Here is a 27,247-nt window from a genome sequence, read left to right as displayed (position 1 = left end):
TCATTGCTTGGCAGAGGCTAAGGAGGACTGAGTTGAGCTTGGACAGTGTGCAACTGAGTGAGTACTGGAGGCAGATGGGAAAGCAGGGAGTAAGAGAAAAGTGTGAGCTTTTGACAAGCCTAGGATGGAATCCTGGCACAGCCTCCTAGCTGGATGTCCTCAGACAGGTTTTTTTTGTTTTCTGTTTTGTTTGTTTGTTTGGCAGAGTCTTGCTCTGTCACCAGGCTGGAGTGCAGTGGTACAATCTAGGCTCGCCACAACCTCCGCCTCCTGGGTTCAAGTGATTCTTCCACCCCAGCCTCCCGAGTAGCTGGGACCACAGGAATGCACCACCACACCTGGCTAATTTTTGCATTTTTAGTAGAGACAGGGTTTCACCATGTTGGCCAGGATGGTCTCGATTTCTTGACCTCGTGATCCGCCTGCCTCAGCCTCCCAAAGTGCTGGGATTAAAGGCGTGAGCCACTGTGCCCGTCCCTCAGACAGGTTTTATATAACCTCTCTGAGCCTAAGTTTCCTATCCATAACACAGAGTAATAATAACACCTTCAAAGGATTGTATAAGGTATTCATGAAAGACTTTACATAAAGCACTTGGCACTATGCCCTGCACATAGTAGGTATTCAATAAATGATAGTCATTATTACCATTTATTTCCTTTTAGTGTTTAAGGAGTCGGAAAGCAGTGGTCCTGGTTTCAGTTCACATGCTAACTTCCCATGCAGTCCTGAGCAAGTCACTTCTCTTCTCTGAGTCTGATCTCTCCTCAGTGAAAATGAGGCCAAATTTGGGAGATCTATAAAGTTAGTTAGAGCTTTGACTTCCTATGTTCTTTGATGCAAGTCATCTGTAGTCCAGGAATACTTGGATTTGGTTTGAAACCCCCGGAACAAACTCCTCTCCCAGAAAGTAGTTACCATTCCTTGCTCCTGCCCTGGGCATGCTGGCTTTGCAAGTTTTCTTAGAATGAAGACCCTATCCCTGCTCTAGTTCAAATCCACAAGCCATGGAAAACTTCACTGTGGCTTAAAGATGGAGCCAGCTCAACAATGGAGAAGAAGGAGGAAGAAAAGAAAAACAGCCCTAGTATGAAACCAAACTGCCAAACTCCACACTGCCCCACCCGTGCTCTATATTTATCAACCCTCGTGTGAGGAGGCAGGGAGGAGGCTCTGGCTTGTTCCCGATGACACATGTTATGAGGAGAAAAAGATCCCTTCATTATGGGTCCACTTAGTGTTCATTCAAACATGCCACAAAGTGGAAGTCATTAAGGAATCTGCATAAACCTTAGGGCAACCATTCCCAGCCCTCCTGCACACAGCCTCACACACGTGGGCACGCGGTAATGCCAGCCTTGGCTCCTCTTGGCCGTCCAAATTAAGATCTGGTGGTGGTCTGTGCACTACCTGGTGCTGACGCAACCAGTGGGAGAGTGAGCAAATGGGACTGCACTGGGCTCTCACCAACAGAATCAGGTGGGCCAGGGAGGGTCAGGGCACAGGTACAAATACCAGTGGGCTGGGCATTTCCACACTTGCCCCAGGGCAGAGGCAGAAGGAGCAGCTGCTGTTGGGTGGCCTTCAGGACATATGAAGAACATCTCCAACACCCCAGGTTGGAGGCAAGTCATCATGGGAAATTCTCCTCCTGCTACATAAAGATTAGAAAGCCTTGTTTGGACGCTATGCCCAGAGTCCAGGCAGATTAAGTAAGAAAGTGGTACAAGGCTGAGAAAGCTCTTTGGCCTTCTCCTGCTCCCCTCAAAGACTCTGCACTCCCCTCAACAAGCCCATTCAGTGAGCCTGGAGGCCAGAGAGGAGCATATTGGGAAAGGAGCAGAGAAAGACTGGTTGGTCTTTCTCGGGTGGTAGAGAAGAAACAGGCTCAACCCTGATCACCAGGCACTATCCTAGGTGATGGGGAGCAAGATGAGTTCATGGTCAGGAAGGGAAGATATATGAGCTTCAAAAAAAGCCCCCAAACCCTAGCCATCTACAAATTGATATGGAAATAGCATGATCAATAACTGTGAAATAATTCTGCTGGATTCTATGAACGATATAAATACATGATGAGTACTCTCCAAAGCACCCAATTCTCCTTCTATAAAATGGGATAATAAGCTCAGTGCCCTCCTCATGCTGTGGGGCCTGGTGAGGGAGGCAGGACCGACTGGCTGCCTTCTCAACTCCTATGTAGGCAGGTCACTGGGCATAGCTTCTGGGATCCCAACAAATTTTCTGGATAAGTCTCACTGGAGTGAACCCCTGGGCTGTGAATGCCTTGAAGGCAGGTCAAAGTCTTATTTGTCTTTCACTCCAGTGTCAGGCACAGTGTCTGGCACAAGGCAAACACTCACTGATGGTTTGTAGATTGAATGAAAGAATACATGAATGAATGAGTCATGTCACACCCCGAGTGACTTGGGGAGTGGGAGGGCAAGGCATAAAATGAAACCCTTCAGTTGCCTCCTCTCTTCTTCTCTTCTCTGTCTTCTTCAAGCTCAGAAGAGCGCAGGCTCTTCCACAAGACAGGCAAATCCCAAATCTCTCTCCCCATCCAATCCATCAAAGAGCTCAGTGTATGCTCGGCAGAGATGGGTCACCATGACAACTAGCTAGCGCAGGAGTAGAGGCAGTGCTGTGAACCCTGCTCCCCTTCCCTAGGAGCCTTGGAGGAAGCCAGTGTTGCTCACTTTCCTGGTAAAGCCCTCCTCCAAAGGTTCCCTGACACTCTGTCCCCCGAGAGGAACCCAACCGTGATCCAGCAGACACTTTCACATCTAACCAGTGAGGGTGGTCTTCCAGCTGACAAGCCTGGGGGATTCCTAATGCTAGTCTGCAGCAGACGTTAAAAGTAAAAGTCCTCTCATCAACTCATTGGATAATAATCGTGAGTGAGCGCTGGGTTAGGTGCATGGAGATCATTAGGCTCTAACAATGTGGCATCCACATGAGGAAGCCATTACGCTAACAAAACTGCAAATGTAAAAATAGAGCTCCACATAGTTTCCTGGTTACCACATTCTAATTCTGATGACTTTTCAGTGCCAGAGAAATTTGGTTTCCTTTTGTCCCCTGCCGTGCCCTGGTTCCCCTGCATGTATACTTATTGTGGGAGGAGATGGCTTACTTGCAAATGTCCAATCCTTAACCCAAAACGCTCCCCCACAAGGCATGTCATGGAAGAATGAGGGTTACTGCTCTGTTTTTAGGGTTGCAGGAGCTCCAAGGTCACAGCTATAGACCAGGCCTAGAAAGGGCTCAAAAGGTCCCAGCTTCCAGGCCAGAGGGGCTATCCGGCCACCTGCCCAGCAGGGGACACAGAAGACAGAAGCGGTACACCATCCTGTCCAATGATCTCAGGGTGAGGCTGTGTTCTAAGCCCCAGCTTTGCCCTCAGGAGCAGGGCACTGAGACAAAGCCGGGAGACAAACCCTCTGCACAATCTCAGGTTTGTGAAAAGCAAATTCATTGCTTCGTTGGGGCAAGTTTCCCTTTGTCTGGGACAGTAAAGGATAGACCTGGTTGCCTGCAGTGTGCAGCCTCGTGTACCTGTGGTGTGGATCACAGCCATCCTCTGGATACTTTTTTAATGTTGTAAGAAAATCAACACACATCCCTAAATGCTGCTGAGTTTTGAATCTGACCCACTTCTGAGCACCTGAGGATGCACCTGGGCCACTCAGTGCCTCTGCCCTTAGGGAATATTGCTGTATTTGAGATTTAGGGATCTTCTTGGTGAATCTTACATTCCTGAGGCTCAGGTGGTATCTCGTGACTACAGGATGACACAGGGAAGGGGACATGTGTGGGAGTGGCCTGTTAAAAGTGGTCTTGGGAGGGAAAGCATTGTCAGGCAGCTAGCCAGATGGTTCTGGCCTGCCTCCCTAATTCCAGCACCTTCATTTCTCAACCTGGGCATCACTCAGAACCTGGCTTTCACTCCCAGCTTGTTACCTTTGTGTCATGACTTCACACATGGCACACACATGCAGTGACTCCCAAGCCTGGGAATCAGATAAACATGGCACCCCCTGGCCACTTCCCTATGCAGCCCCTGAAGGGCTCCTGGGTTTGATGGACCAACCCTGGGTTGAGTTAAGCATGATGAAAAAGCGCAATTCACAAGTTAATGTCTCCTTGTCAAAAGATGGCCCCATCCAGCCTAGGTCACTTCTTCTTCCCTGTGGGTAGTGAGGAGAGTTCGAGCCCAGTGGCCTCCCGCCCGTAGGAGGAAGTCTCCCCCAGAGCACTTACCCATGCAGGAGAAGCTCTCCTCAGTCTCGTTGAGGGGCTCAGGGTAGCCATCAAGGGCCCAGCTGCCCTGGGGGAGGGGGCCAGGTTCCTGGTCAGTTTGCAACCTGTGGGGCCAAGAAAGGGTAGTCACTCATGGTAGAGGGTTCCTGGTCTCTAAGCCCCTCCACAGGGCTAAGAAAACCCTCTTAGAGCTTGGTTCTTCTTCTCTGATAGTGCCCTGCACCACTCAGGACCAGCCCCTCCTGATGGGTGTGGGCTCATGTCTGTACTTCAGCAGGCAAAGCTGGGCCAGGCAGGAAGCCCCAAAGGACACCGGGATGCCTGACAGTCTACGACCTACCCATTTACCAGGAACATTATCACTTACAGGGCAGAGGGATACCTTAGCAACTCCAGGCCTTGGGTGCTTTGTCCTGCCATGACCCTTGCCCTCAGGATGAGCACGTATGTACAGCCATGTACATATACACAGGAAAGAGCTACCACTGAAGTTGAAGTCAGTGATTCCGGGTAGCTCAGGGAGCACACAGGCTTTGGGCTGGTCGGTCAGGAAAGGAGGAGGAGTAGGCTCAGCTGCAATCACAGTGACTCCCAGGAGGACACGTCTCTTGCTGGGCCAGTTGTGGTAGTGGGAAGGAAGGGTGAGGTCTCTGGGCACCAGCTCCCAAGTGCACACAGACCTCTGAGCACAACCTCAACCGTACAGTTGCTCCCAGGAACAAAGGCTGTGGGAGTTTTCATTATAGGCAATTACCCTAGGCTCTGGGAGCTGGCCCGCCCACCCATCCGCCTGCTGTCTCCAGCTAAATGGAGCCTTTGGCAGTTTGGCAGGAGGAGGAGCGGAGGGCCGTGCAGGCAGGAGGGAAAATTGAAGGGCTGGGCCATGGAACCCTGAGAGTCTCCAGTGCCACTGAGATTTGTCTTTCTCTCCCTCCAGTTTTCACTTTTTTCAACGCCTAGATGGCTGGGACTCTGGGTTCAATTCTGCCATTAATTCACTGTATAATCTGGAGTAGATCTCTTTGCTCTGGGTCTGGCTTCCATCATGGGGAGAAGAGATGTCCCCCAAGGCTGGGATCAGTTTTACAGTCGAGGGTTGTGAGGTGTTTGCTGCTTCTGCTCAGCTTTTTCTAAGCTATTTAGGCAGTGTTGAGCTCTTTTGTATCTCAGGCCCCTTGGGTGAATGCTGGGGATAGGGCAGGGTGGGGTGTCATCAGAGAAAGCAGGAGACCTCATCCTGGCCCCTGGGGGTGCTTGGTATGATGGGGACAATCACCATGTACTACTGTCTCTCTCTTTTTTTTGAGACAGGGTCTCACTGTGTCACTGAGGCTGGAGTGCAGTGGCGTGATCAAGGTTCACTACAGCTTTGACTTCCTGAGCTCAAGTGATCCTCCCACCTCAGCCTCCCAAGTAGCTGGAACTACAGGCTCAAACCACCACACTGATTTTCATATTTTTTGTAGAGATGGGGTTTTGTCATCTTGTCCAGGCTGGTCTCAAACTCCTGAGCTCAAGAGATCTACCCACCTCGGCCTCCCAAAGTGCTGGAGTCACAGGTGTGAGCCACTGCACCAGGCTTCCATTGTTAATTAAATGTCTGCCCAGGTACACGAGTGCCAAGGGGACCAAGGAGATAAAGAAAGAAAGACTGGGGTTGGCTGGTTTCTCGGAAGAAATTAGAATGGACCTGGGATTTTGAAGTAGGGGATGAAACATATTGGTGAGAAAGTAACAGAACATTCTACTGGGAAGAGGGAATTCTATACAATGTGTCAACTGTTTTATTGATTAACATCATATATGTGGGCTGGGCGCGGTGGCTCACGCCTGTAATCCTAGCACTTTGGGAGGCCAAGGCAAGTGGATCATGACGTCAAGAGATGGAGATCATCCTGGCCAACATAGTGAAACCCCGTCTCTACTAAAATACTAAAATTCGCTGGATGTGGTGGAACGTGCCTGTAGTCCCAGCTACTCAGGAGGCTGAGGCAGGGGAATTGCTTGAACCCGGGAGGCGGAGGTTGCAGTGAGCCAAGATTGCACCACTGCACTCCAGCCTGGCGCCTGGCAACAGAGCAAGACTCTGTCTCAAAAAAAAAAAAATTATATATGTAAAGAGCTAAGCACAGTGTCTGGCCTAGAGCATGTATGCTATAACCAGTGTTAAAAATAGGAATAGGCAGCCAGGCACAGTGGCTCATTTCTGTAATCCCAGTACTTGGGGCCGGGGGCCAAGGTGGGCATATTACTTGAGGTCAGGAGTTTGAGACCAGCCTGGCAAACATGGTGAAAACCTGCCTCTACTAAAAATACAAAAATTAGCCAGGCTTGGTGGTGCATGCCTGTAATCTCAGCTACTCAGGAGGCTGAAGCAGGAGAATTTCTTGAACCAGGGAAGTAGAGGTTGCAGTGAGCCAGGATCATGCCACTGCACTCCAGCCTGAACAACAGAGAGACTCCATTTCAAAATAAAATAAAAATAGGAATAGACCAGGGTGGTGGCTCACACCTGTTAACCCCAGAGCTTTGGAAGGCCAAGGCAGGAGGATCATTTGAGCCCAAAAGTTTGAAGTTACAGTGAGCTATGATTGTGCCACTGCACCCCAGGCTAAGGGACAAAGCAAGACTCTGTCTCCAATAAATAAATTTTAAAAATTAAAAAAGGAATAGCCATGATTATTGCTGCCACTAGTATGATACAAGAGCAGGTGAGGGTGCATCAGTTATATGGGCTTGAGTAAGGCAGGCTTTATCTCTAATCTCAGCTGGCTCTGTATGTTTATCCACGCCTGCCTCCACCTCCCCAAACATGGCCAGGCCTCCATGTCTGCCCTCAGTTCTCAGTCTGAATAGACAGCACTGTGTATGCCAGAAGTCAGGCAGAGATTGAACCAGAGAGAAGAAAATTGCAGTGGTGACACCAGTAAGCCTATGCTCCTAACATCATTAACCGTATTTCCAATTGAAGTCCAACCCAGGGCCCACCCAATGCAGGAAGAAGAGAATTGTTGGGGGTTAGGGAGGTGGCGGAGGCTGCACTTGGTAGCTGGGAAAAGTCAGCAAGGGCTCTGGTGAAGCTGCTGTGGCTCTCTTTTCTAGGATGGTAGAGAGGGATGAGGTTGAGGATGTGATGGAATTAGATGTGTGAGACTAGGGTGTCCTGAGAGCAGACGGGGCATTGTACCTTCTCTGGGTCCAAAGGGAGGTGGTGGTTGAGAGGAGATAAGCTTCACTGGGAAGGCCACACCCAGGTCCTTGAAAAGAGAGGGCTATGGAGGATGGGGCAGGGGAAAAGATGGCTGCCAGATTCATCTCCTAGAGAAGCAGGTCAGGCATGACCAGGCTGGAGATGGGGAGGGAGGCAGGTGACCTCTGCTTCTGCATTCCACTGGGGCTTTGCAGAAGGCCAAGGTGTTGGGGTGGGTGGCGGGACGGGAGGAGAGACTTCCATGAAAACAGGATGTTTGTGGACTCTAGGGAGCAGATGGCACCTCCTTGGCTATGAAGCTTGGAAGGGTGGCCCAGCCTGGCCCTTGGCAGAGCTGCCATGGCAGCAGCTCTAGGCCCTGCAGGCTGTGTTGGGTGCCCGCCCATTGGCCTGCAGCATCTCAGAGTGTCCTTGGTCCTAATCTCACCCTTGCTTGCACCATGACTCTCTCTCTAACCCTAATCCAGAGCCTGAAAGGAGCTGGGTCTAGGAGGTCGGGTGGTGTGACACATTTCCATTTCTGTTTAAAATGCAAACACGCAATAAATGTTTGCTGAGTGAAGAAAACATGGTTCTGTTTAAGTTGCATTAAAGTATTTGGAGGAAAAATTCTGACCTCTTTGGAAAATGTCAGGTTCTGAATATACCAGGGGACTTGTAAGGTAGATAATGTAAAATCTTAAACAATTTAATGCCTAGACACTTTTTCCCAAAGAATGAATTCAAAATGAAGGGAATCAGGTAGGAGAAGAAAGTCAAAGAGTCACCAGGGAAACATTTTACTAATTGGAAAAAGGCCATTCAAAGGCAGGCCTGCCCTGCATTTCTGCTTCTTGAGTCTCTCAACAGCTTCAGAATCTAACTGAAGAAAGTCACAAGGGACAGAAGTGAATTGTCCCTTAGGAAAAGAAGCATCAGTGTGCTTTGCGGGCAGTACAGTCAGGCAGAAGACATGCTTTGAGAGCCAGGGGCCACCCCAGTAAGAGCTCCCTTTGGCTGTGGAGTCAGCTAGAATTCTTGCAATAACAGGGAGTTCACTGCCTTCCGGTCAATTTGTAATCCTCTCTAGTTTTTGGAAAGTTCTTCCTCTTGAGCCTCAAATCTGTCTTGAACTAACTTCTAACCACCATGGTGTTGAGTCAGGTCTTTGGAGCTGCACCAAGCAAATCTAATTCATCTTACAACATGACAGCCCTTCAAATATTTGAAAACAGTTCTCAGACCCTCTCTAAGCCTTCCCTTTCCAAAGCAAACTTCAGTTCCTTTCATCATCCTATAACACCTTTTTTGGATCCCCCAGTAACACGTCAGTCTTGCTCTACATGTGTTTTTGTGTGTCAATGTCCTTTTAAAATGTGGTGTTCATAACTGCATGTAACACTCTAAATGAAGCCTGAACACATGCAGAATGTAGTGTCCTGAATTCCAAACACCTATTCCTGTAGTATAAGATTGCATTCAATTTTTCGGAGATGAAGATACACAAGTTGCCTTCTATGGAAGGTTAAAGCTCCTAGTTGTTCCCTACTCCCACCTCCAGCCGCTCTGATGCCTCAGAGGCCCCTGGTGTGTAGCGGATGCTGTACGAGCTTTTCTATACCCAAAATATAAGTGAGAATTTCTCCTTCCTTAGCATAGGGGGAAAATATAGAAAGTTAGTTTAGTCAAGAAGATGCTTAATTTGCATTTGGGCATTTCTAAACTATAAAATAATTAGTAATTAAAATGTGGTGTACTTAATGAGGTCATAAAAAAGAGCATAGTTGACTACGTGTTTTTCTGTGCAATCAATTTGCTGTGTCTGAGACAAGCTGGAGATACTAGCTTGTTGAGCATCTTGTTGTGAATACTGGCCTGGCCACCTCCACCAATAATGATGGCAACACCTATCTGTGTGTTTAAGAAGCGTTACTAAGTCCTGATATGCCAGGCACATAAGCAGATATGCACGAGGCACTATAGTAAGTGCCTACCTACCTACCTACAAGGCATATACCCACCATGAACTGAAGGAGCAGTGCCCAAGCCAGTAGACTTGGTCTAACTCACAGTGCTGGCAAATGTCCCACGTTTACTTGGGTGAGACTGATGCTACCTATGTATCTAGCTACTTACACTTCTATGGCACCCCAATCTGTAAATTGTTTCATTATGTTCCAGAGAGCAAAAATGGACATTTTAAGGTACCCTCCTTGTGAGCCTCTTTGTTGTGGATTCCCTAGAGTCAAGAAAGACCAGAGCTTGGGTTAGGGACCCTTTTATGGTCCCAATCCCATCTCAGCTCTCGAAGCCCCTAACTGCGCAGGCCTCCACCTACCTCACCCTTGTCCTACCCCCGGGGCCCTCTGGTCTTTACCAGCCACTGATCGTCAGGGCCCCTGTCCTCTTCAGGCTTGTGCCTTGGTCCCAGCATGGCTCCTTCTCCTTCCCTCCCTGCCTGCTCCCCAGCTCACCTGTACTGGAAGGGGGCCACCGTGGCTGTGACTGGCTGACTCTGCTGATGGACCGAGGAGAAGCTAATGGCCCCTGGAGCAGGAGAGGGGCGTTTGCCCTGCACTGGGCTGCAGACTGGAGAGGAAGCCCATGAAGCTGCCCCGTCATCAGGCTCCAAAGACCTGGGGGTCCCAGAACTTTTGTAGTTTATATCTCTTTGGTCTTTTTCTGGGCAGCTTGGAGGCTTCCGACCTTCCGGATTCCCTGGTATTTGCGTTTCTCCGTGAAAGCTCATCCGAGAAGGGCTCCTGCCCCGGGTCTGGCGGACGGGAAGCCCTTCCTGAGCTTTCTTCTTCGTTCCCTGGGTGCCTTGTCTCTCGCCAAGTCTTCTGGATCCAGCCCGGCTGGAGAGGGCTGCTTTCGGCATTGTCCTGGGACTACTCCAGGGGGAACTGGAGGGACCTTCCCCATCCTCGGCTGACTCCCTCACTGCCCCAACAGCCTTGGGAGAGCCTCTCCCCCGGGAGGCCCTAGGAGAGGAGTTTCTAGAATGACCTGCAGCCTTTCCCAGTCTTGGGGAGGCCGCTCTCTGTGGGCTCAGGGCCAGGCCGGCCTGGCGGGGCCGCAGCTGGGGAGAAGCGCCCGGTGTAGGAATCCTGGTTTGGGAAGAAGCACGAGGCACAGGGATGGAGGATGCATAGTGAAGGCGGCTGGTGGGATTCACATTGGCCATCCCATTCATTGTCCGAAAGGCTGGAAGGGTGGGCTACTGTCCTGCAGGGAGAGAGGACAAAAAAGACTGTCAGGCATATCCCCCCAAGCTTCCATCCCTAAGTGTAGAAAGAGAATGTTGGGGTCTGTGAGGAGGCTCGAGCACCCAGGCTGGGCACTGGCACTGCTGGTTCGCATCGTGACTGGGTCACTGGCTACCCGTTGGACTCTGGGCAAATCCCTTTCCCTCTCTGCTCTGAAAAGCTGTTATGAGGTTCATCTGCAAGCACATCTGGGAAAGTGCTTTGTGAACTGCCATGTGCTGTACAAATGGGCTTCATTTAACTTTCTTTGACTCTGTTCCTGTTCCCTGATCCGGGACAGACTCTCCTTCTCACAGCCCCTCCCTCTCAGGTCTTTCCTGGTACCCCGAGTCTAGAATGTCCTCCACACTAAACAAGCTCCTCATGTTCCCAGCCTCTCCCCTGCATGTTCCTTCCACTCATCACTCTAAAGCTGACCCCTGGTTTTCCTTACAGCACCCTCTCCAGTGGAGTGCAACCTTCCTCCGCATGCTGTTGGGGCCCAAGGGTGGGAGAGCTAATCACAATCTCCCCAAATCATAAACTTGTAAACAGGCAAATGCCACCCCTGAGGCTGCTGCCATTCCCTGGTCCCTCCCTACTAACCCCACCCCCATAGTCACTGGGCATTTGGCACTTGGCTCACAGCCTTCCTCTCTAGCCCATTCCCTACCCACCTCCCACCCTGGCAAAAGTGACCTCTGCTACCTCTGCCACCCTTGTCTAAAAGAGACTGAGTGTCCCATCTTTGGTTCAGGGCAGCTCCCTATGTAACCCCTGTCAACAGCACTTGATCGCTTCTCTTCCAGACCTTGACTCATTCATTATCCCCTTTCTCTCCTGTATCACCAGCTTCCCCTCCTCGCCATGTTAATTAATGAATTAATCACTTCCATTTCAAAGGGAATTTAAAGCAGTTTACAAAGATATATACAATCAATTCCAGATAGATTAAAGAGTTAAAGGTTAAAAAGTGGAGCCATAAAAGAATTTCTAGAACACATGCATGTATGTTTCCATAATTTTGTTGTGGGAGAGGCCTTTCTAAATACCACATCAAAGGCAGAAATCATAAAGTAAAACAATGATAGACATGAGTGCATAAAAATTAAAATCTCTGTATTTGCAAAAAACCTTTTCAAAAGGTTCAAGACATCAATAAACTACAAAAAGGCCAGGCACAGTGGCTCATATCTGCAATCCCAGCACTTTGGGAGGCCGAGGCGGGCTGATCACTTGAGGTCAGGAGATCGAGACCATCCTGACCAACATGGTGAAACCCCGTCTCTACCGAAAATACAAAAATTAGATGGGCATGGTGGCAGGCACCTGTAATCCCAGCTACTCAGGAGGCTGAGTCAGGGGAATCACTTGAACCTGGGAGGCGAAGTTTGCAGTGAGCTGAGATTGTGCCACTGCACTCCAGCCTGGTGACAGAGCTAGACTCCGTCTCAAATAAATAAATAAATAAACTATAAAAATACTTGCAGCAAGTATGAAAAACAAGGAATTAATACCTTTACATATAGGGAGTTTTACCAAATCAATATTTAAAAGCAAACACCCCAGAGAATAAAGGGCAGGCAGGGCACAGTGGCTCACGCCAATAATCCTAGCACTTTGGGAGGCCAAGGGGGGAGGATCACTTGAGTCCAGGAGTTTGACACTAGTCTGGGCAACATGGTGAAACCTCATCTCCACAAAAAATAAAAAATAAATAAAATTAGCTGGGTGTGGTAGTGTGTGCCTATAGTCCCAGCTACTCAGGAGGCCGAGGCTGGAGGACTGCTTGAGCCTGGAAGGCGGAGGTTGCAGTGAGCCGAGATTGTGTCACTGCACTCCAATCCAGGCGACAGAGTGAGACCCTGTGAACAAGGAAACTGCAAAAGAGTAAATACAATAGGCCAAAACAAAACAAAAACCAAACTCATCATTAGAAATTGAAGAGATGCAAATTAAATAAGTTATCATTTGTTGCTATCAAATTTACTATATTATAGAAAATTAAAATATCCAGTGTTGGTAAGAGTATATGGCCATGAGGCTGGGTGCGGTGGCTCACATCTGTAATCCCAGCACTTCGGGAGGCTGAGGCGGGTGGATCAGCTGAGGTCAGGAGTTCAAGACCAGCCTGGCCAATATGGTGAAACCCCATCTCTACTAAAAATACAAAAAAAGAAAAAAAAATAGCTGGGCATGGTGGCCCATGCCTGTAGTCCCAGCAACTTGGGAGGCTGAGGTAGGAGAATTGCTTGGGAGGCAGAGGTTGCAGTGTGCTTAGATCACACCACTGCACCCCAACCTGAATGACAGAGCAAGACTCTGTCTGAAAAAAAAAAAAAAGTATAGAGTCGTCATACACTGCTGTGGGGACAATGCCAAATCTAAAAGTGTGTGCTAGGAAAGTGATTACAGATGGGAACAAAGGTTTACATACAATAAACATAATCAGTTTGACTCTCCAAGGGTGTACTGGCATTGGATGAAGAAAAAGAAAAAACAAAGGACATTTTGGACAGAGAAGACCACCAAAGCATGGCCGGTTCCCTTGAGATCCCTGGGATCCCCCCTTTCATATTACGGAGAAAGCTGTAAGCGACTGCATGGAATTGTTTATAGCTGTTGCTGACCTTTCCCAGACCTTTGACTCTGTGGTCTAGGACCAATTACAGCCTAAGCTATAAGAAGACAGTGTAGACCCTTGAACACTGATGGATTTCTAAAACTCCAGTTTGAAGTGACCATGAGAGTCAGGGCTTATTGGACTGCTCTGCAATAAATGAAATAAGCTCCACAAGAAATTATTCTACAAGGGAAGTGCTATGACCCCCTTATCCTTTTCTCTAATTTGTACTTTAATGACTTGATACCATTATTCGATGAGCTAAAGCAACCCTCATCCAGCAGAAGGACGGCAAAGCCATGTGTGCCCAGGGAACTACAACCAGCTCGCCTCTGCTTCTCCAGTGGCTGCCCATGGCCTAGGCCTGGAGGGCCACACCCAGGGCTTGCCTGCCTCCTGCCTCTTCCTCATCTAGCTCATGTCATTCCCTGCCTACCCACCAGGCCACATACTGAGGGACCCTCTGAGTCACCCTCTACTTGCCCACAGTCTCCCACTAAGGGCACCCTGTCCAGCACCCAGCCCCAGCATGCCAAGGACAACCCCACAGGAAGGACAGAGAAGGACTTTCATAACGGGAACTCGGAGAGTGTAAGCAGGTACTACTTGCAGCTGTAAGAATCTGGGTAAATTATTCAGCCTCTCCATGTCCAGTCTGCAAAATGAGGATAGGACAAAATCTAGGAACTGCAGGCAGGTGGAGAAGCAAGTACTCTTTAAGACCAGAAGACAGCACCATGCTTTATCCTGGCTTCAGACCAGTAGTCAGAATTCTCTCTCAGCAGAGATGAGAGTCGATTGACTTTGCTATCCTCCTTCTATGTAGCCACCCCTCTACTGGTCAGTCATGTGAATCTGTGACAACGCCATGCAGGACAAGAAGTAAAGTGTGGACCTGCTCAAAGACTCCTAAGGGCCCTGAGCTGCTGACCTTGGCCTATAGCACAGAGCAAGGTTGTACACTGACTATACAGCTAACCAACTGGCCACCCATGAGAAGGACCTTTGACCACTGACCCATTGCAGCCACACCCCTGAGATTTCAGCATTCCCAGGTTCCATTCCCTGCACTGACCATGTGCCACATGGTCCGTGTGTGCTTCTGCCCTGCGCTCCGATCCCCACCAAATCCCAGTGTGGGTACCAAAGTCAATTTCGCACCCTAGACCACCCCTTCTGGGAGCTGTGTTGGTGAGAGAATCCAGAACTAAATCTTGACTTCATCTCTCCTGGGAGTCCCTCTCCAACTCAGGTTGTGTTGCCCAATGACCGGCCCCCACCAAGAGCCCAACTTACCTACATTGTCCTCCATGCATCCCTGGGCTCCCAGACCCTTGGCTCAGACCTCCCCCAGTCCCTATAGCTAGGGCTGGCTGGATTTCCAGCTACAAGAGCCCTAAGGCTGAGGCGGCTGCGTTCCTTCGCTTGCTAATGGAGCAGACGCAGTTGCTGCTTTCCTGGATCATCATTTTTTCAAAAGCTCGATGGGAGGAGGGTTTTAAAACATTCCCATGGTAGGTCACAAGAGTCCCACCCCTCCTTCTCCACTGCAGCTGGGGCCCTGCTCTGTCCTCTATCTGCAACTTGATAGCCCTCACCTAGACTGGCAGGGAATGTACACGGATGTGACCATTGCCCCAGGTGGGAGCCTGGGAGGATCAGACTATCTTTGGGGTGGTAGAGGAGGGCTCCCCAAACAGTGAGTTATTTTAGCCTAGGGAAAGGGGTTACAAAGGAGCTTTTCTGGTTTGCCTTCGGAGCGAGTACTCAGCAAAGTACTCAGTAAAGTACTCAGTACCTTTGCACCTGGCATACACTTCTGCCCTAGACAGAGTAACAGTCCCTTGTATTAAGACATTGTTTCTAGTTCTTAACAACAACCTTACAAGGTAAGTTTTATTACCCCTTTCACAGGTCAAGAAAATGAGGTCCAGAAGTTAAGTAAGCTGCCCAAGGACACACAGAGCTAAAAAGTGGCAGAGAGGTGCGATTCAAACTCGATGGACAGGACTCTGGGGCTCAAGGATAGATCCCCTTGGCCACACCTGCCAAGAGCATATCCAGGCTCTGCCTACATGCCCCCAACCTCCATGATCAACTCTGACCTTGCTCTGATTGGAGCTTGGGACCTTCCAGAGATGGAGTTGGGGGTGGGAAGGGGGGATCCATTTTACAGGGTGGAAACCGAAGAGAATAAAATCAGTCACAGGCAGCTCTGCGGGCGGCCTCCTTTCCCTGTCTTATTCTCCCAACACTCTAGAGATCTAGCTAGTTTTCCCAACCACCTTACTTGCTGTTTGCCTTTGTTGGTACAGGGGCATTGCCCACGTGAGACCGCAGACAGCATGGATGGGAGGGGATAAGATAGGCCTCATCCAGCATGGCTGCAGGTTTAATATATGCCTAGTTGCTGGCAAGTTACACACCTATAATTTCAGCACTTTGGGAGGCCAAGGAGGAAGGAGGATCGCTTGAGCTCAGGAGTTTGAGACCAGCCAGGGAAACATAGCAAGACTATGTCTCTACTAAAATAAAAATAGAAAAATTAGCCAGTGTGGTGGTGTGTGTGGCCATTATAGCCAACCTTGTGCATCTCAAGAGACCAAACATGTTCCCGACATTATTTTATTCAGCCTGCTCAGACAGAACATAAAGCAATAGAGAGTGAGGTGGGGTAGAAAAAGTTCCCCTCATTTCAGAGGAAGGGAAACAGAGCCTCAGAGCAAGCATGCTGTCTCCCAAATCATTTGGTCCTTTAGGAATGCAGATTGGGTGCTGCAGCTAGCAGGCATGTCTAGGCCCCAGGAGAGATCACCTGTGCGGAGGCCTCACCCTTCAGCTTTTGAGGCATCCTCCTCTATGGGCCTCAGCTCAAATCCCACTCCCCATGTGTATTCTCTCCCCTTTCTTCCCCAGCCAGCCCAACCCTGCTGACAGGGACCTGAAATCCCAGTCTTCCTCCTCAATCCCCACCTCAACCCAGGTGTGTTGGGGTTAATGTTTGGTCTCTTGAGATGCACGAGGTTGGCTATAACGGCCCTCATCTCCTGGACCTCAGTGTTAGACAAAAATGTGTCTGAGAAGCAGGACAATCTATGTCTCTTTGATTTATTTGTTCTTGACACAGGGCCCAGGCTGGAGAGCAGTGGAGCAATAATAGCTCACTGCGGTCTCAATCTCCAGGCTCAAGCGATCCTCCCACCTCAGTCTCTTGAGTAGCTGAAACTATAAGCACACACGCCACCACACTGGCTAATTTTTCTATTTTTATTTTTAGTAGACACGAGGTCTTGCAATGTTTCCCTGGCTGGTCTCAAACTCCTGAGCTCAAGCGATCCTCCTTCCTCCTTGGCTTCCCAAAGTGCTGGGATTACAGGATGAGCCACCATGCCCAGCTTATGTCTCTTAAACAAGGGTCCGTTCAAGCCAAAGAGCTTGGCTGTCAGCGCCAATCAGCCTTTGTGATAACTTTGCAATGTGTCTGGGAAGTCTCAAGGGCAGAAGTTTGGGGTAGAGCTGGAGGTGCAAGCAAGGAGAGTGTTTCTTTCTTATGGGGGAGAGGGAGAGAGAGAGAGTTTGTGTGTGCGTGCATGTGTGTGTGAGACAAAGAGAGACAGTGAGAGAGTGAGAAAGAGAGAGAGATAGAGATTGGGAAATCCTATTAAGATCCCCTACCTCCGAAGATGCTTTCTTTGCTCTTTTTCTCTAAGTGCGAAATTTCACTTAACCTCAGTGAACAAGAGGAGGGCTTCATTGCTCTTTAGTTCCTTCATCCTGGGGATCCTAGTCCTCAATAAATTACATGAAGGAATTATTACTCTCTGTTCCAAAAGAACATTGCACTTACAAAAGGATTCATGGCAGGATCTCTTTGTTCAACAACCACACACCTTGGCTGGGCACATTCCATGTACCAGGTGCTGTGGCAATTGCGATGGCTGAGACCCAGTTTCCACTCTCTAGGAGCTAGCAATCTGGTGGGGAAGAAACACATGAACACTCGTGACAAGTAACATGTGCAGTGTGTGCGTCAAGAGAGACAAAACAGGCTGGGCGTGGTGACTCAGCCTGTAATCCAAGCACTTTGGGAGGCTGAGGCGGGTGGATCACCTGAGGTCAGGAGTTTGAGACCAGCCTGACCAACATGGAGAAACCCTGTATCTACTAAAAATACAAAATTAGCCAGGCATGGTGGCACACACCTGTAATCCCAGCTACTCAGGAGGCTGAGGCAGGAGAGTCGCTTGAACCCGGGAGGCAGAGGTTGCAGTGAGCTGAGACTGTGCCATTGCACTTCAACCTAGGCAACAAGAGTGAAACTCTGTCTCAAAAAAAAGAGAGAGAGAGAGAACAGAGTGCCATGGGGATTTAGATGTCATGTCTGTCAGGGAGGCTGGATCTGGGGCAGCTTTTAGGAAGAGCAGTGGGGTTGGTAGTTGGTGGTTTGAGGTCTGGGAAGTAGTGGATTTGATGGTGGAACTCCTCATGTCCCTGGGTCTATCCATCAGTGCCCCAGTACAGAGCCCTGCTCTTTAAAGAGCTCTGTGGTAGAGTAGTTAGAAAATAAACTCTGGAGCCAGAATGCCTGGGTCCAAAACTTGGCTCTGTCATTTGCTGGTGGTGTGACCTAAGGCAAATTGCAGAACCTTTGAGTTCTCTCCTTTGTAAAATTAGATTGAGCCAGGTGCAGTGGCTCATGCCTGTAATCCCAGCACTTTGGGAGACCGAAGTGGGTGGTTCACGAGGTCAGGAGTTTGAGACCAGCCTGACCAACATGGTGAAACCCCATCTTTACTAAAAACACAAAAATTAGCCGGGTGTGTTGGTGCGTGCCTGTAATCCCAGCTACTCAGGAGGCTGAGGCAGGAGAATCGCTTGAATCCGGGAGGCAGAGGTTGCAGTGAGCCGAGATTGTGCGACTGCACTCCAGCCTGGGCGACAGAGCAAGACTCCATCTCAAAATAAAACAAAAAACAAAAAAAAAAACGAGATTCAGATAGGATCTACTCATAGAGTTGCTGTGAAGAGTAAGTTAGTTAATAAACAGAAAGTGCTTAGAACAGTGTCTGGCACATAGTAAGGACTCGACAAGTATTTCTGTTGTTATGATCACAGGGACAAACAAACAAAAACAAAAAACAAAAATCTTCTTTTTCAAGTGTCCCTCCATCCCATGTACCCAGGGATAGAGGCTTAGCTGCCTCATTCTCCTGAGCTTCCAGCAAAGCAGAAGAGGCTGAGAACACCTGCCAGGTCTGGATCAGAAACCTGGAGCATCAACACGAACAACACTGTGCGTGCTTCATACGATAATACCCAAGTGCCCACCACAGTGGAAAGGGCAGGAGACTAGACAGCTTAAAAAACGTGTAATGGAAAGAGTAAAGGCTTTTGAATCTGAAGATCTGGGTTCAAATCCTAGCTCTGCTACTTCTTGCTATGTGGCATTAGACAAGTTAAGTTTTCTGAGCCCAGAATCCTCATCTGCAGTAAGTAGTCATGGGGTTTTATAAAGATCAAATGAGAGAGTAAAGACAAGGCATCTAGCATGGTGACTGGCACATAGGAAGTGCTCAAGAAATGGCAGAAATTGGCCGGGCATGGTGGCTCATGCTTGTAATCCCAGCACTTTGGGAGGCCGAGGCAGGTGGATCTCAAGGTTAGGAGTTCAAGACCAGCCTGGCCAAGATGGTGAAACCCTGGTCTCAACTAAAACTGCAAAAATTAGCCAGGTGCGGTAGCAGGCTCTAATGCCTGTACTCCCAGCTTCTTGGGAAGCAGAGGCAGAAGAATCGCTTGAACCCAGGCGGCCGAAGTTGCAGTGAGCAGAGATTGCACCACTGCACTCCAGCCTAGGCGTCTGAGTGAGATTCTGTCAAAAGAAAGAAAGAAAGAAAGAGAGAGAGAGAGACAGAGAGAGACAGAGAGAGGGAGGGAGGGGAATTATGTTAAGGAGAACAGCTGTCCCTCCTCCCAAAGGAAAGTTGCTAAATTCAAACACAGAATGGGACAGTCTGCTGGATGGCAGGTGAGTTGAGAGGCTGGTGGCTTCCCAAGCAAAGTGAGACAGACTCTGCCCCTGAAAACTATGTATCAGCCGCACCAATACACTTTTCTCACTCCTCCCTTTCCAGTCTACATCCCAACTGTCTGCTCTCTAATCCTCACCCTGGTACTTTATTTACTTTATTTTTAAATCAAACACTTTTTAGCTGCATTTGCTGACTGCCTGTCAGGCACTGTTCTAAGTGCTTTGCCTATATTAACTTGAAATTGTTCTATGAGTTTGTGCTATTATTATCATCCCCACTTCAGAGGCAAGGACACTGAAGCACAGAGAGGCTGAGGAACTTTCTCAAGATCACACAGCTAGTAGATGGCACAGTCAAGATTAGATCCAAACAGTCTAGCTCCAGAGATTGTGCTTCTCACCCTACAGCCTAAATCCAGGCTTCAGCCCTGACTCCTTTCCACCCCAATCTTCCAGCTTTTAAGCTTCATTCCAGCGCCAGGCCCCGCCCCATCAGGACAAATGGAGGCGACCTGACCAAGAAAGCTCTGCAAACCCCGGAGCAAGGAAGCATTTTGGGCCTATAAATATTTCACTCTGGCTCAGAGGGCGGTGAGAGCCTAAGCACCAGCTCTCTCAGATCTGCGGGGGCCAGGGCGGGGCGAGGGGAAGGGAAGGCAAGCACCAATATTTGGCAGCGGTCCCTCCCTCCCGGGTCTGGAGAGCTCGCCAGTCACAAGTTCCCGGCCCCGCTCTCCACCGCCCTTTCTGCCCTTGAGGCTCCCGCAGCAGCTGCCGGGGTTGGGGAGAGGGGGCGGGGCGCGCGGGGCGGCGGCCGTGGTGCTGATAGGACAGCTCCTCCTGCAGTGGCCCTGTTAAAGGGGCCGCAATTGCGTTTGGGAATGCACTGAACATGCCCATTTCAACCAGAGTATCCAGGGGTTGGATATGCAAAAAAAAAAAAAAAAAAGGGAAAAAGAGAACGAGGAAAATATTCATAGTAAAGGATTGGAGTAGCTCTGAACTCAAGCACTGAGGTACAGACACTGCACAGCACAGAGTGTTGGCTAAAAACAGAGTCCTGGAGCCAGAACCACCCCTCTCCCCACTCCCCGCAGCCCCATCTTCCCACCCTCACCCAGCCCCCTCAGCCCCCTGTACAAACCTGGGCTGCTCCCTGCTTTGTGGTCCTGAGCAAATTACTTAACCTCCTCAGCCCGTTTCCTCCTCTGTGAAATGGGAATGACAACAATATCTACCTCAAAGGGTTGTTATAAAGACTAAGTGAATTATTATTATTATTATTATTATTATTATTAAGTCTTGCTCTGTCGCCCAGGCTGGAGTGCAGTGGCACAATCTCAGCTTACTACAGCCTCCGCCTCTTGGGTGCAAACGATTCTCCTGCCTCAGCCTCTCATGCAGCTGGGATTACAGGTGTGTCCCACAATGCCCAGCTAATTTTTGTGTTTTTAATAGAGACAGGGTTTTGCCATGTTGGCCAGGCTGGTCTTGAACTTCTGACCTCAGGTGATCCACCCACCTCAGCCTCCCAAAGTGCTGGGATTACGGGTATGAGACACTGCACTTAGCCATTAGTACCTTTTGTCAGCCATTCCAGTCAGAATAGCACAAACATTGTCAACAGAATGTTTCACCTTTAACCTACATTTTTGTTTTCTTATTTGAGTACAAACAGGACAGCCAATTCACATAGGGTTGGTGGCAGGGGTGGGAGGAGAGGGTAACTAAATTACACAGCAGACCAAGTTTCCAAAATAAATACATTTAAGACTGTAGCACGGGCTAGTTCAGAAAGATGGGGAGATTCCTTTTCATGGAGGTCCTTCGGAAGTTGAGGCACTCCTGACTATATGAAGATGACTTAGGTGCAAGCTGTTCAGAGACAGGAAGTGGATGGAATGACTGCATGAATCCAGGAGTAACAGACAGAATCCCTGGACCACACACAGGCCTCTTGGCAAGCTTTCTTACAACATTTGACACATACACTCCCTTTGCCCTGGAAATCCAGGTTAGTTCCTCCCAGGACCAAATCTCAACTTGGGCTTCACCTCAGGCAAGAGAGAACTTTGTCTTGTGGTGTCACTCCAAAGATATGACTTGTACTGCTGCAGCCCTCAGACCATCACCATACACGCAAAGCAACACTCACTCACACACACGGATGTACACATACCCACTCACACCCACCCACACAAGCACACTCACACACCGAGACACAAGATGCACATTGCCTTGCTCCAAATGCTGTGTCCCCTCCAAAATTCCTAAGTTGAAACCTAATCTCCAATGCAATAGTATCAAGAGGTGGGCCTTTGGGAGGAGATTAGGTCATGAGGGCTCTACCTTTGTGAATGGGTTAAGTCCCTTGATAAAAGAAACTTGAAGGAACCTGTCTACTCCTTTCACTGTGTGAGGACACACAGAAGTCACCATCTGTAGGGAACAGGCCTTCACCAGACACCAAATCTGCTGGCACCTTGATCTTGGATTTCCATCCTCCAGAACTGTGAGCAATACATTGCTGATGTTTAATTTTAATTCTTTCTTTTTTTTTTTTTTTTTTGAGACGGAGTTTCACTCTTGTTACCAAGGCTGGAGTGCAATGGCGTGATCTCGGCTCACCGCAACCTCCGTCTCCTGGGTTCAGGCAATTCTCCTGCCTCAGCCTCCTGAGTAGCTGGGATTACAGGCACGCGCCACCATGCCCAGCTAATTTTTTGTATTTTTAGTAGAGACAGGGTTTCACCATGTTGACCAGGATGGTCTCGATCTCTTGACCTCGTGATCCACCCACCTCGGCCTCCCAAAGTGCTGGGATTACAGGCGTGAGCCACTGCGCCCGGCCAATTCCTATTTTTTTAGAGATGGAGTTGCAGCTCTGTCACCCAGGCTGGAGTGCAGCGGCACTCTCACGGCTCACTACATCCTCGGCCTCCTGGGCTCAAGCGATCGGGGGGAACCGCTGAAGTGGGGGGACTTCAGCCTGCTGAGTAGCTGGGACTACAGTCATGTGCCACCATGGCACATACAAAATACAGTTAATTTTTTTTTTTTTTTTTTTTTTTTTTTGAGACGGAGTTTCGCTCTTATTACCCAGGCTGGAGTGCAATGGCATGATCTCGGCTCACCGCAACCTCCGCCTCCTGGGTTCAGGCAATTCTCCTGCCTCAGCCTCCTGAGTAGCTGGGATTACAGGCACGTGCCACCATGCCCAGCTAATTTTTTGTATTAGTAGAGACGGGGTTTCACCATATTGACCAGGATGGTCTCGATCTCTTGACCTCGTGATCCACCCGCCTCAGCCTCCCAAAGTGCTGGGATTACAGGCGTGAGCCACCGTGCCCGGCCAATTTTGTTTTTTAACTGTATTGACCAGGCTGGTCTCCATCTCCTGGGCTCAAGTAATCCTCCTGCCTCAGCCTCCCAAAGTACTGGGATTATAGGCATGAGCCACTACTCCTGGCCTTCTGTTGTTTATAAATTGCTCAGTTTGAAGTATTTTGTTATAGCAACCCAAATGGACTAAGACACACACATTCTCACACACACACACACACACACACATTCTGACATACAGAGATTGACATATGCATACACAATCTACAAATACATATACACACTGATACACAGATACACACATTCACACAGAGACACACAGATGCATGCTCACACACTGACACACACACTCACTTGCACCACACACAATTATACATACAACTCACACTCAGGTTCATTCTTAAACACACAAACACACACATCTCCAGCTTCCTCTCCCACCTGTCCTCCCTGTCCCTTGCTGTCCCTTCCCTTTGGCCCATTTCCCACTCAGCCCAGGGTGAGGAGGTGCTCTGCGTCCCCCCATCCTAGCTCATCTCAGAGGCTCCAGGCCTCCAGCAGTGTGCTCACAGGCTTCTCCAGAAAAATGAGCCCCAACACCCCTGCTGTGGACACACAACTTCCAGTATTTGTGGGTTACAGACCTTGTCCAGCTCACAAGTGGAGCTAGGGGTAAGGGTGTAAAGGCAAATCAGAATATCCCTATGCTTGAGAGGAAGTAATTTGTCCGAAGTCAACCACTGAGTTACAGGAGAGCCTGGGGTGACTCCCCCACTCCAAGGCTCTTCCCCCATACCACAGGGTCTCCTCTCTGCATAAGGCCCCAGTGTTTCCAGTCTGGGCATTGCGAGGAGGTCCCAGGGCTGGGGACAGGACTGCAACAGTCATTTACTAAGTGTTTATCCTTCTTGTCCAGCCTCTAATCTCTGCCAACTCTCAGGACAGAAATGAAGGAAGAGCTGAGATGTGGGTGTGGGGAGGCCATAGTAGAAGGATCTGAGCCCATTCTCCTTCCCCAAGCTCTTGCCTGTAGACCCTGGCTTCAGGCTCCAGCAAACCAGCTGGGGGCCATTCAGCCGGGCCTGATCCTTGGCAGAGAATGCAGTCACCCCAGTCTGTGTCAAGAGAAAGACAAGGATGGGCAGCCAATGGTGTGGTCCCATCAGAGTGGGCATGGGCAGAGTGGGCAGAGCCTTGGCAGGAAGCAAGGGAGGCTGAGGTCTGCTGGCTGGGACTTGGACGGGGAGGGGGTGGGGCTCAGTACCCCCAGCGCCCGCCTGGCTGGCTCCTGGCTCTGAATGGGGATTAGAATTGTCCACAAGCCATGGGAGTGATCATTTCCCTCCCCATCGCCACCCCCAGAGCCCAGGACTCTGCCAACACCTCCAGAAGTGTCCTTATTCTTAGCCTCCTGGGTGGAAGGTCTTCCCATCTCCCTAGGCTGGAAGGTCTTCCAAGTGTCTCACCTTCATCCTTCCTGCTAATAATCCCAGTTCACTTCCTGGTTCTCCATTCTAGGGGCTTGTTTCTCACAACCTCTGGCCTCTGAGAGAGAAGCGGGTTTTGAGCTTCAGGGAGGGAACCCAGAGCCGCCCAACTGAAAAATGTCATCAGCATATTGGTATTTTTCGCTGATTTGGTCCATGTGAATGGCTCCACTTCCAGCATCCTCAGTTCCTTTTCAATTAGCCAAGAGAAATGAGTTAGTGCTAATGAAAATCAATGGTTTAAAACTGTCCCACAAGTCCCAGGGGGCTGGAGGCCTCCTTTATAAATACTTCCCAGGAAGTTGAGCTGGGATGGGAAGAGGTGCAGACAGCTTCCTTCACCCTGAGTAGAGCAGAGAAGATGCCTTCCCTTCTCTCTGCTCCTTCCTCTGTTCCAGGATACCTCCTGCTACACAGGCTCCAGCTCCAAACACCCAACAATTGGCATGCTCCCCTGCAATGCAGATCAGAGCTTCGAGTTCTAAGCCACAAGGGTTTAAATGTCTAGGTCCTTGGGGAGGTGCCCTGAAGACAGTCCCTGTTCCATCCAGGTGTCCCTCTCTCCCTCCCCCATCCCCATGTCTCTCCATCTCCATATATATGTATATGTACTTTCCTCCGGGCCAGAGTTACTAGAAGTCTGGCTTCCCAAACAATAGTTTAGATTCCAGATGGACACTGGAGCTGCTGAATGGGGAGGAGCAGAGGTAAGTGGAGCCTTGGGCTGGGGGAGCTCAGTGCAGACACAGAAACTTGAGCCTGTGAAGACCCCCAGGCAGCTAGTCAGATGACCATGTCTCCCACCAGGCCTGTCAGCTCCATCTTTCTCACACTTACTTTATTATTTTTTTTCTCCCCCATTTTAAACTTCCAGCATTTCTACATGAATGGGTTTTCCAGCCAGGCAGATGGAGGCAGTATCACAACAAATCCCACACACTTCCAGGGCCACTGGTCTGGGGTAAGGGACGAAGGTTCCTTGGTGCCGGGGCAGGAGAGATCTGGGGAATTCTGGACTGTTCCTAAAGCTGTCCAGCCCAGAGGCCCAGACCACTTTGCAGTGTGTGGGCTGGTTCCCTGCCTGGAACAGCAGAGCCTGGCATTTAGAGAGGGCTGGACCTGGAATCTGACTTCCAACCTGTTGGTGGAACTGTGTTGTGAGGTGCAGACCAGACCTCTTGCCAAGTGAAGGCAGCACCAAGCTGGCTACACTAGCAATAAGCTCTTCCTTCCCCCTAGCAGCTCAGAATGTGTGAGGGGCAGGGTTGGGGGATCAGAAACTTGAGCTGGGATCTGGCAGCAGGCCCAGCAGTCACGTGCAGCCCAGGAGTCAGAACACTGGACGGGATTCCAGTGCCAAGCATCCTCTGAGTTACTCCGTCCCTAGGCCTTAGCTTTGCTATCTGAAGAGTGGGGCAAGCACTTCCAGCACTTAAGATAATTCCAGTCCCGTTGCCCTCTCTTGTTCCATCGGTTGCTTATGTGTTTCTGTTCTCCACCAAAGCTGAGTTCCCCTGTCTTGCTGGCTCCAGCAGCTTCCCTCAGAGCCAAACTAAAACTATGCTTGAACCCCATTCCTGCCAGCACAGCGCTGCCAAGCCAGGGTGACTCCTCGCTCTCAGCAGCAGCACATTCATGTGGTAGTCACGCACAGAGGGTGAGGCCAGGCCTGGCCACTGCCCAAGGCCCCAGCGCCAGGCTGCAGGAGAGAAACCCTCCTTCCCCAGCTGACCCCAATCTCAGAAAAAAGGTCCCATGAGCTGTGAGGCTCCAGAGCGTAGCTGCCCAAGGCCCGGCATCCTGCCAGACACCCGGAGCCTGACAGGTGAGCTTAATTAAGGGAGACTCCTATCAGCAGAGTGGAAAGCGCCCCCTCTCCTTCCCCGTCATGCTGGGCAGACCCAGGAGAGCAACTGCCTCTGTTCTGCCTGCACTCGGGGCCTCACTAACCTGGAAGTCCCCGCACATCTCTGAACAGGGTCACCTCTGCCTGGAAGGGCTGATCAGGAGGTTAGACCGGGGCTGCCCAACAAGCAGGACCACAGCAAGAGGGGCATCTGAGGTGGAGTCCATTGGCATTTGTAGACTTGGATCAGAAACTCACAGGCCATGCAGACCAATACCACTTACCAGCTTTCATCCCCATACTGAATGACACTATTCACTTTTATTTTTAAGATGAAGTCTTCCTCTTGTCCCCCAGGCTGGAGTGCAATGTTGGGATCTTGGCTCACTGCAACCTCTGCCTCCTGGGTTCAAGCAATTCTCCTGTCTCAGCCTCCCGAGTAGCTGGGATCACAGGTGCCCACCACCACGCCCGGCTAATTTTTGTATTTTTAGTAAAGATGAGGTTTCACCATGTTGGCCAGGCTGGTCTTGAACTCCTGACCTCAGGTGATCCGCCCACCTGGGCCTCCCAAAATGCTGGGATTACAGATGTGAGCCACCACACCTGGCCAGTATTGACTTTTTATAAGTTTTGCGGAGATACTGTTCAGAGTCCAGTTCTACTTATAAGCTGTACAGTTTTGGGAGAGTTACTTAACCTCTCTAAGCTTTGGTTGGTTCATCTGAAAAACAAGAGTACCTATATCACTGAGTTGCTGTACCGGTTAAGAAAAAAATAATGTGTAGAAAATGTTTAGCACTGTAGCACATGGTAAGTCCTTAAAAAAGGGTAGTTCTTATTACTTATAAAAATAACATGTGCATTAGAAAAAACTTTGAAAATCTCAAAAAATGTCTATCACCTATAAGGTTACCATCCTACTAAGTCAATTATTAGCATTTGTAGGTGTTTTGGGTTCTTCCAGGGTTTTTACTGTTCATCACACACACACACACACACACACACACACACGTTATCATTATACTCTATATTTTATATCTTTTCACTATGTATTATGCATTTTTACTTTTCATTTTAAAGTCTTCAGGCCAGGTGCAGTGGCTCACACCTGTAATCCCAGCACTTTGGGAGGCTGAGGTGGCGGATCACTTGAGGTCAGGAGTTTGAGACCAGCATGGCCAACATGGTAAAATCCTGTCTCTGCTAAAAATACA

The 27,247-nt window shown here is 49.6% G+C and overlaps 1 protein-coding gene across 3 annotated transcripts in view; it reads right to left on the bottom strand.

Annotated features, from left to right (window-relative positions):
• The window catches only part of NAV1 (neuron navigator 1), a 263,151-nt gene that overhangs the window by 177,869 nt on the left and 58,035 nt on the right, over window positions 1-27,247 (bottom strand). For all 3 annotated transcript variants that reach the window (XM_064360228.1, XM_064360230.1, XM_064360229.1), the window contains 2 exons: window positions 9,928-10,681; window positions 4,264-4,367 (listed from right to left, as the gene is read on the bottom strand). In XM_064360228.1, the coding sequence (XP_064216298.1) occupies window positions 4,264-4,367; window positions 9,928-10,649 (826 nt within the window). In that variant the 5' untranslated portion in view covers window positions 10,650-10,681. The remainder of the gene's footprint in view (window positions 1-4,263; window positions 4,368-9,927; window positions 10,682-27,247) is intronic.

This window comes from Aotus nancymaae, unplaced genomic scaffold (assembly GCF_030222135.1).
Source record: "Aotus nancymaae isolate 86718 unplaced genomic scaffold, 86718_ANA_hifiasm-v0.15.2.pri h1tg000039l, whole genome shotgun sequence".
NCBI classification, from domain to species: domain Eukaryota; kingdom Metazoa; phylum Chordata; class Mammalia; order Primates; family Aotidae; genus Aotus; species Aotus nancymaae.
Note: the sequence above shows the minus strand (reverse complement) of the source record. Positions and strands in the feature narration are given on the sequence as shown.